Source organism: Pteropus medius, unplaced genomic scaffold (genome assembly GCF_902729225.1).
Source record: "Pteropus medius unplaced genomic scaffold, Ma_sr-lr_union100, whole genome shotgun sequence".
In the NCBI taxonomy this organism is placed as follows: Eukaryota; Metazoa; Chordata; class Mammalia; order Chiroptera; family Pteropodidae; genus Pteropus; species Pteropus medius.
This window is the reverse complement of record NW_024352004.1, coordinates 898446-908724: the sequence shown is the minus strand read 5'-3', so window position 1 is coordinate 908724 and position 10279 is coordinate 898446. Positions and strand designations below refer to the sequence as shown.

Below are 10279 nucleotides of genomic sequence, written 5' to 3'. Positions count from 1 at the left end.
CACCTCAACGGCTCCTCCTCAATCTCCATTTCTAGATCCAAAGCCACTGTTTCACCTAGAAATGTTGGAGTACTCCAAGGCCTTTGCCGTTAGCCCTTGGTCCTCTTCTCTTCCCTATTAACGCTGTCTCCGTAGATGCTCTCATCCAGCTCCATGGCTTTACTATTCAGGCCTATGCTAGCTAATTCAGCCTGCAGAGTTTCTATTCCAAGTTCTGACCTCTCCCCTGATCTCTAGACTTATATATTCAAGTGCCTACTGGACATTTCCATTCAGATGTCTAATAGGCATCTCAGACCACATAGTCAAAAGAGAACATTTATTCCACCCCCACTCCCACCCCCCGCAAACCCCACCAATCTCCCAGCCTTCCCCATCTCAGTAAATGTTACATCATCCTCTCAGTTGCTCAAAACAAAAACCTAGAAGTTATCTTTCAGTATTTTCCCTTATTCTCACCTCTGCTCCAAACACAACTCTACCAACTTCTACCAACTCTAATGTACATCTTGAATTAGACCCCTGCTATCACCCTATTCCAACCCACTATAATTTCTTGTCCAAAGTATTGTCAATTCCTGATGCTGCTTCTGCCCTTGAGTAGCTTTCTATCTCTCCCCAATATAATCCATTCTCCATGCACAACCAGAATTCTTTAAACACCATAGTAGAGGTATACATACCACATGTACTTGGTATCCCTTCCAGTAGGGCCCTTCCCTGCATAAGATTATATGTCCCAGCCTTGATTAGCTAAACTTGGCCATGTGACTTGTTTTGGCTGATGAAAAAAAGAAAGAAAATGACACATCACTTCCAAACATAAGTTTTACAAGTCAGGATGGTTTACCAAGTGCTTCTCCTTCATCACAATGACTGGCAATCTCCTAGCTAGAGGCTGCCCTGTCTACCTGGGTTTCTTAGTGAAGATGATATGGAACAAAAGCGTAGGCAACCCATAGTGGATATGTAGCATGAGCAAGGAATAAACTCTTACTGTAAGCTACTGAGATTTTGCACATTTGTTACCATATCATAATCTAGCTCAAGATTCTCAAAGTGTGGCTCAGCCCTTTGAGAAGGTTCTATGAGGTCGAAACTATTTTTATAATGATACTAAGATATTACTTTCCATTTTTGCTCTCATTCTCTCATGAATGTTAAGTGGAGTATGCAGAGCAAAAAGGAGAATCCAACACTCTTCTGTGAAACCAAATATTAAAGAGATTTGCAGAAATGTAAAATAATGCCATTCTTATTTTTGTTTCGGAAGATATATTTTTATTAAAATGCATTATTTATGTTAACATAGTGGGCTTAGTTTTAAATGAACTATTTAAAAACTTTATTTTCTAATATGGTAAATATCAATAAAATTTTAGGTATATATGCAATATATAAAATGTTGTATTTATAAATATAAATGTAAGAATACCTACACAGTGGTAGCCATTGTCCAAGACGGCCTGAAATGATCCTTGATTCCTGGTGTCCTTGTGGGGAAAAAAATGCCTAAAGTCAAAAGAAGCCGGAAAGCTCCCCAAGATGGCTGGGAGTTGATTGAGCCAACAAGGGATGATTTAGATCAAAAGATGAGAGAAGCTGAAACAGAACCTCATGAGGGAAAGAGGAAAGTGGAATTTTTGTGGCCCATCTTCAGGATCCACCACCAGAAAACCCGCTATATTTTTGACCTCTTCTACAAGTGGAAAGCCATAAGCAGAGAACTATATGAATATTGTATCAAAGAAGGCTATGTACTTTTTTTTTTAAGGTTTAAAAGTTTTATTTCTATAAATCATGGCTGATGAACACCAAAGCCTTCACACAGAGACCATGTTCCAACTCAAGTCTGGGGCATCGCTCTGCGAGAAGAGCTGCTCTCGGAAAAGAGGGTGGTGCAATAGGCAGAAACCTGCGAAGTCAAATGTCCTGGGCGGAGAGGGGTCAGGGCCTGAGGCCCTCAGCCAGAGCAGCCCCTGCAGCTGCAGTGCGTGCACTAGATGATCCAACCTACTTCTAGCTCGCTTTTGGGGACCTGGCAAATGCAATTCGTCCCAAAATTGGTGTCCCGTGTCTGAAAGCACCGCAGGCAGTGTAAGTTCTCATATCCCTGCTTTTTCCATTTTGCGATTCTATTGGGCTATGGACCGATAGAATAATGAGGAAATGACAATGTGCGACTTCTGAGGCTGACTCATAAGACATTTCAGCATTTGCATTGCCATTTCTTGGATGGTCAGCTGTGGGGGAAGCCAGCATTCATGACATAAAGACTCTCGAGTACGCCTGTGGAGAAGCTCACCTGGAGACAAACTGAGGCTTCCTGCTGACAGTCAGCACCAACTATGATTACCACTCATGTGACTGAGCCACTTGCAAGCAGATCCTTCAGCCCTGGTCAAACTTTCAGATAACTGTAACCTTATGAGATTCCAAGTCAGAAAATCCCAGCCAAGCTGCTCCCAAATTCCAGGCCCACAGAACCCCAGAGAAAAATAAATGATTGGTGTTTTAAGTCATTAAATTTTGGGGTGATTTGTACACAGCATTAGATAACTAATATACACATAAATGAAAAAGCTGTCTGGATCCTCAATTTTTAAAAATAGAAAGGGCCCTGAAACCAAAACTTTCAGAATTGCTAACCCAGCCTATCTTGATTGATGCAAATACAATCAGATCAAATTACCCTTCTTTAAAAAAAAAAACTCAGTGGCTTTCCCTGTTTGCTCCTCAGTCCAAACTTCTATGTAAGGCAATTTCTCTGTCTTGAAGAAGCCAAGCTCATTCCTGCTCTACGACCTTTCCCAGATCTTTTCTTTCCTTTTAGGCATCAGATCAAATCTCACTTTTTCATATAGGACTTCTGAAACCACCCAACCTAACAGTAGCTTCCCCATTCCTTGCCAGGTACATCACTTTGGCTTATTTTCTTCACAGCACTTTGCAGTATCAGAAAGTATCTTGTTTGTTTATTATCTATATTTCCTCCCTAGAATATAAGCCCATAAGAACAAGGACCTTTTCTGTTTTACTCACTGCTATATTCCCAAAGAACATAGTAGGTGCTTAATGATTATTTGTTGAATGAATGAATCTCTCTGAGCTTCATGTGTAAAGTGAAGATAATATCATCTATCAGACAGTAACATTTTAAAGATTAAAGATGTGTTTAGTACGAAGTCAACGACCAGAAAAAGGCAGCTTTTACTACGTGGCATAAAATATTTTGAGACAATAATTCAAAATTTTCTATTTTTCTTGATTCCTGAAGGAAAGTACTTAGAATTTTTTAAAAATCCAGCTCATATCACAGAACGAGGGCCAATTTCTTCAAAATTTGTACAAAGAGATACAGAAAAGATTAACGACCCAATTGAAAATGGGTAAGGGAACATTCACAGAAAAGGAAATACAAAGAGCATTCAAATATGCTCAACCTCACTTAAAATAAGAGAAATGCAAATTAAATCTACACCAAAATACCATTTTTCACTTAACAGACTGGCAAAGATCAATTTTGCTATATAATGCCACATTGCATTACATATGGGTTTTACCAGCCTTCTATGTAAGGCAATTTGGCACTGTCTAGCAAAATTACAAATGTACATATTTTTCCATCCAGCAACCCCTAAACTCACACACGTGATATTAGTTATGTAATAAAGGTATCTACAGCAGCACTTCTTTATCTACCAGCCATATGGTGTTTACCAGAGGAATACTTGTGAAATAATGACACAGAAAAGTTGACACAAAAGGGATGCAGATATATTTATTTTATTTTACGAATACACATGGAGTGCCTTCTATGATGTTCAAAATACTTTAAAAATAGTAATTAGTTTAATCCTCCTAACAATCCTATGAGGCGGGCAGTAACTATGCCCATTTTATACGTGGGAACACTGGAGGTTATTAACTTGCTTGAAATCATATAGACAAGATATGTTAGTGCTGGGATTTGGAACCAGGCACTATGACTTCAGAGGCCATACTCTTAACATTGTTCTCTGCTGCCTCCCAATTTAGGGCAAAATAGAGAAAGAAAACTGATAACAGCGATTTTAAAATCTCACAAAATAGACTTTAAGGGATAATAGGGATACAGGTTTCATTGCTTGATGATAAAATTCATCTATCATCTAGTACTTATATGAATCTAACAACATAGCCTCAAAAATCTTTTAGGCAGAAATACAAGGGAAAACGAAAAAACCTACAAACATAGTGATACATTTTAATATACTTTTCCCCTAAAAAGTATGATACATGAACAAAAATAAAACAAAATTAGTAACATATAAAAGATTAAACAATGTAATAAACTTTAATTTACAAATATTAGAAAACAAATATTATTTTCAAGTACACATGGAACATAAAATTTGACTTACACTAGGCCATTAAAGTCGTTTTTTGTTTTTTTTCTTTAAAATAATTTTTTAATTTTTCAATTAAGTTGGCATATAATATTAGTTTTAGCTCACTAAGTATTAACCGATAAAGTCATACAGAACATATCCTAAGAACACAATATAATGAAGTTAGAAATCAGTAACAAAAAAGATACTTTTTTTTTTCTTTTTAAAGGAATGAAACAAAATGCATACCTCTGGAAATTTAAAACCACAGTTCTAAATAACTCATGGAAGGAGAATAAAACAACGAAACTATAATATATTTAGAACTGCAACAGTGAAAAACCACATAGCAAAAGCTGAGAGATTCCTTTTAAAAAGTAACATTCAGTTAAAGTACTTAAAAGAAAATATATGACCTTCAGCATATATGCTTTATCAGAAAGACTGATCAAAAATAAATCAGCTAAGTGTTTACCTAGAGAAATCAGAACATGAACAGCAGAGTATACCCCAAAACTGCAGATGGTGAGCAATATAAATAGAAATTAGTGAAATAAAAAAAAAGTAAAAGTATACTCCTAACGAATTAATATGGAAAAGACAAATAATCCAATAGAAAAATTTGCAAGTGATATAAACAGGCAATTCAAAGATGAGGAATTTTTTTTTTTGGCAAGTGATCATGCTATATTTAACTTTAATTAGGTACAAAGACTTTTCTAGTCATGTTACCTAGAGATCATTTCACCCGCTGCTCTGTTTGGCTGCCAGTCTCTTGTCTCTCTCTTCGGCAATGGTGAGGCGGATGCCCTTGCCACGGGGAAGAGAAATCCACGGTTTGTTGCCTTTGCCAATAACGAAAATGTTGGAAAGCCGGGTGGCAAAGCTGTTGCCATTGGCATCTTTCACATGAACCACATCGAAAGAGCCAGGGTGTCTCTCTCTGTTGGTGATCACACCAATTCTTCCCAAGTTAGCACCTCCGGTTACCATACATAGGTTACCAGTGTCAAATTTGATGAAATCAGTAATTTTGCCAGTTTCCAAATCAATCTGAATGGTGTCGTTCACTTTGATGAGGGGATCAGGGTAGCGGATGGTGCGAGCATCATGAGTCACCAGATGAGGGATTCCTTTTGTGCCCACGAAGATCTTTCTCACTTTGCACAACTTGTACTTGGCCTCTTCAGGTGTAATCCGATGAACAGCAAAGCGGCCTTTGGTGTCATAGATCAGACGGAAATTCTCTCCCGTCTTGTCAATGCTGATGACATCCATAAAGCCAGCAGGGTAGGTTACATCAGTCCGGACCTTGCCATCAATCTTGATAAACCGCTGCATGCAGATCTTCTTTACTTCATCTCCAGTTAGGGCATACTTCAGTCGATTCCTCAGGAAAATGATGAGAGGGAGACATTCTCTCAGCTTGTGGGGACCGGTAGATGGACGAGGAGCAAACACACCCGTCAGTTTATCCAGCATCCAATGTTTTGGAGCTGCTACACGCTTCAGATGCTTCTTGGGACCACGAGCCATGACTGCACTGGGCACGGAAAGAAAGCGAGACAAAGAAATTTTAAGGGCTAATAAGTATATTAAAAAATGCTTATACTAGTAATTAGGAAAATGCAAATTAAACAACAATTAGGTGCCATTTCCCACCCTTCTGACAGGCAAAAATTAAAGTATATTAAAATCAAGTTTCAGTAAAAGTGTGAAGAAAAGGGTGGAATGTAAACTGAGACAAAGCCCTTGGAAGAGCAATTTGGTGATATTCAGTAAGGTACATGCCCTTCAACCCAGCAATTCTGTTTCTAGGTATATTTTGGTCTCCAGAGATGTGTGTATCCCTCAGGCACAAGATAATTACAGATGTGCTACAAGGAAATATTAGAAGTTAAATTTATTTTTATCTAAAAGAAATCCAAGTAAGCTTTGCTAATCTTTAGTAGGTTGACTGACACTCGTGCCCTTTCTGAGTCCCTCATGTCAGACATCCTGGGTTATGCGGTAGAGCAGGTGGGTTATCTGGGTAAGGGGAAAGGGGAGTTTCCTATTTGGAAGGGTTGTATGTGTTTTCTTTCAGAGCTTCGTGTTGTTTTTTTCAGTGTTTTATGCAATTTATACATGTCCAGACAAATGGATTTACAGATTATGCTATCTGGATTTAATTTCCTAACCCCAAAAGGTAAACAAGGAGTTTAAACAAGATTTCTTTGAAGAAGCAAGATTAAGATTACAAATAATCCTAATGACTCACACACATGTGAACACTCCAGATTCAATGAAAATCCAGTCGGCATCCAGAGAGAGCCAGTTGGCCAAGAAGTGAGAAAATCACTGAAGTTCAAGAGGAACTCTTGCTGGTAATGAATCCCTAACAGTACTGACATGTATCTTAAAAATGGTTAAGATGATAAATTTTATGTCATGTGCATTCTACCACCATTAAAAAGAAAAATATAAGGGGGAAAGTGATAAAGCATATTCAATCACATCACTTTCACTAAGGATTTTTGTACTACAAATAAATAAATATTTGTTATACACTATTTTACTTTTTAATTGTCTTTTTTATAGTTATCTTTTTGAATGCCTTATGATGGACATACTAATTTGGTATGTTGGTTCGCACATTTAATTTATAAATAAATACATATTCAAATATTAGGGATGCATGGTGAAAATATTTTTAGAATATGTGGAAAAAATATGTATGATGCTCACCGATCTAGAGAAACTTTCCCGCAGGTGGGCAAGGAGACATATATAAGAATGTGAAATGAAGCACTGTTTAGAAAACGAAGAAAACTGAAATGTCCAAATGGAGCAACTGGGGTATAGCTGAACAATGGAATACTACACAGTGGTTTAAATGAATGGATAAGAGCTATATGTATCAACATAGGTAAATATTTTTTAAAATCTTAAGTGAAAAAAAGCACATTGCAGAATGAGAAGTCCAATATGCAAAACAATGTTATATATTGTTTAGGGATACTTGCATATGGATGGATACATACACATTTTGTACTATGTATTACATATGTAGTAATATGTAAGGTATTATGTTTCAAAACATTAAAGAGGAAGATAAATACCAAATTCAGGAATAGCAATTACCTTTGGGGAGAGCGGGAAGAAAATGAGACTGAAGGAAAGGTTTCAAGTAGGCAGTATTTCTTAAAAAAAAAAAAAAAAGATGCAAGGTAAATAAATATAACTAGTTCATAATTTTAAAGAAAGATGTTTTAAAGTTAGTCTTCCTGAGTTCTCCTCAATGACAACCATCTTAACATCCCTTGTTTATCTTTCTAGAGATATTTTATGCACATGTGAGGACATGTATGTATATGTATTCCCTCTGTCCCATCTTGTTTTAAACACAAATGGTAGTGAACATTACATTAGTGTTCTGAGCCTCACTTTTTAAAGAACATATCTTGATTTTTGTTACACATCAGTCCATAAACAGCTTCCTCTACTTTTATAGCTGCACAATACTTTCTGTGGCTTTTTGGAGCCAGTCTCCTATAGATAGAATTTGGACTATTTGTCTTTTCACTACAATAAGCATCACTGCAATGAATATCCTTATAAATATGTCATTCTGCACAGACATGTGTATTATAATAAATTCCCAGAAGTAGAAAATGCTGGGCCTTTTTGAATTGCTCTCCAACAAGATTGGACTGATTTACTTCCTGCTCCAACATTTTCCAGTACCTGTTACCCAATCATAGCTCAACACAATGTACTATCAGACTTTCTGATCTGAGAAGCACACACAGTTTAATTAGCATATTTTTTTAATTATAAATGTGACAGCATCTTTTTATAGTGTAAAAAGCCATTTTGATTTTTTTTATATGCTGTTATTTGCCCAGTTACATGAATTATTTTTTGAACCATGAGCAATTACTTATATAATAAAATATCTAAGGAGGATATATATACTATGCAGGGTCTGGAAAGCTTTCACTCAGTTTTGTGAGACCCTTGTGATGCTTTCAAAAAACCTTTGTGCATTGTACCAATACCAATTTCCTGATTTTGATATTGCACTATAGTTATGTAAAATGTTACCATTGGGGAAAAATGGGTAAAGGTGCATAGGTCTCTATGTACTATTTTTGCAACTTCCAGTGGGTCTGTAATTATCACCAAAAAAACCCCCAACCAAACAAAAAAAACAACAAACAAAATTTGGTGCAACTTTTCTGGTTGTGGGAGTTCTGTACTGATCTCAAATTATGATCCTTGAGCTATGATGGTTCCTACATCTGTCAACTGCAAGACAGCCATTGGATTAGTAGATATACCTGAAGACTTGAAACAGGGGCAAGTCTTTGTGGGCTGACTCTGCCTTCTGAGGCCATTATTGTTACGTTTTAACTCAGTGAGAACACAGAAGTTGTGGGGCTAATAGTCACATCACCCTGTATTTCTACTGAGCTGTATAGTAGTGTTCCACGTCCATTCACTTACATTATCCCAATGAGAAGGGTAGAGTACTCTCTCAAAAGGCCCTTCGCAAAGTATTCAAGTGCCCCCCTCCCTTTTTTTGTTGTCATCCCCTGAATATCTTCTATCTGAACTCTGTTGCTCAAGCCATACATGATTCTCTGGAGGCCCCCTACCAAACGTTTGTACACAGTTCCCTGCATCTGGATCCGCTTCCTTTCTCTTCCAGTCTTTTTGCCTAAAGAACTCTTATTTATTCCTCAAAAAAGTGTAAGCATCATCTCCCCTAGGAAGCCTTTCTGGATCCTTCTCCACAGCTTCCAATCTCACTCCAACAGGCAACATTAATCTAATGATCTTCTAGGCATACTACTGCAACCTCCATTAGACAAAGCTCCATTAACATATTTATCTCACTACATTATCATTATTAGTTTAAACATGTCTGTTCCCACTAGACTGAAGACCCTCTTGAGGGCAGATATTTTGTGACATTTATTTTTGTATTTTAGTACCTACAGCAATGCCATGCTGTAGGTACTAAATATTTAGTGAATGAAGGAGTCCGGCCAGTGACCTGCCAGCTTCCTCTGTAGTTCAGAGAAAGCCAAGTCAGGTTCTTGGGTAATCCAAGTGTTTTGCTGAGGCGCAAGCTCTTGCCTCTGGTTAGGCTCCCAGTTGTTGTGACTCTTTCCGTGACTCAGTTTCCTTAACTTCAATTCATGGATGATAAAAGCACCTCCTCATAGGGTTGTTGGAAGGATAACAAAAGACAATGCATCAAAAGCTCTTAGCACAGTGCCTGGCAAAGAATAAATAAGGCTCCTCAAAGATACTCCTGTGAATGGATGAAAAAAATGACTTGAGGTTGCCTGTACATTTACTGAGCACCTAGTATGTGTCCGGTATTGCGTTAAGTACATGCTGCTAAGAGAAGCAACCACAGCACACTGGAGTAGTCTTAACATAGAAGGCAGGGTAGCCGGGAAGGTTTTCCGAAGCCTTAATTTTGATGGAGGAGAGGCTTGGAAAGCGATAGAAACTGTGGGTACTCCGAACAGAATCAGCAGGTCCCTGTTTGAAAGCTGTGTGAAAGCTGTGTGGGAGCGTGTGGCTTCGTACGCCAAGAGTGTGTGCGGAAGGGCAGCCCGGTGAGGTAGGCCGCAGCGCCCGACTCGCAGTTGAGTTCCGTCCTGTTTAGTTATAAGCCGCGTGATTTTGGCCAAGTTATTGAACCTCTCTGAACCTCCCAAACCGTAAAAAAGAGTCTGTTAAAAATACTCACCTGTCAGAGTTCCTGAAAGATCACGTGACCGTCCGCGAGCCAAGATTCGCTCTATTTAGAAATCACAAAACGCCGCGGCGAGTAACTATCGGTCTACGCCCACTGCGGCGGGCGTGGATTCCCTCTCTGAGCATGCGCAGTAGACCAACGGTGCGGCCCG

General features: G+C 38.2%; 1 protein-coding gene across 3 annotated transcripts; it reads right to left on the bottom strand.

Annotated features, from left to right (window-relative positions):
* Positions 1-3755: 3755 nt before the first annotated feature.
* Positions 3756-10269, bottom strand: LOC120589226 (40S ribosomal protein S4, X isoform). Of its 3 annotated transcripts, none has more exons than XM_039846716.1 (2): positions 10120-10269; positions 3756-5913 (listed from the first exon to the last, which is right to left on the bottom strand). In XM_039846716.1, the coding sequence occupies exon 2, from the start codon at positions 5904-5906 to the stop codon at positions 5115-5117; it is 792 nt and encodes a 263-aa protein (XP_039702650.1). In that variant the 5' UTR covers positions 5907-5913; positions 10120-10269; the 3' UTR covers positions 3756-5114. The 3 variants fall into 3 exon arrangements, with proteins under 3 accessions (XP_039702650.1, XP_039702651.1, XP_039702652.1); XM_039846717.1 differs by having other exon boundaries at positions 3756-5908; positions 10120-10256; XM_039846718.1 differs by lacking the exon at positions 10120-10269 and adding an exon at positions 7494-7511 and having other exon boundaries at positions 3756-5908.
* Positions 10270-10279: the final 10 nt, after the last annotated feature.

Coding starts and splice junctions, on each gene's coding strand:
- LOC120589226 (XM_039846716.1), bottom strand. CDS start 5,906: ATGGCTCGTGGTCCCAAGAAGCATCTGAAGCGTGTAGCAGCTCCAAAA.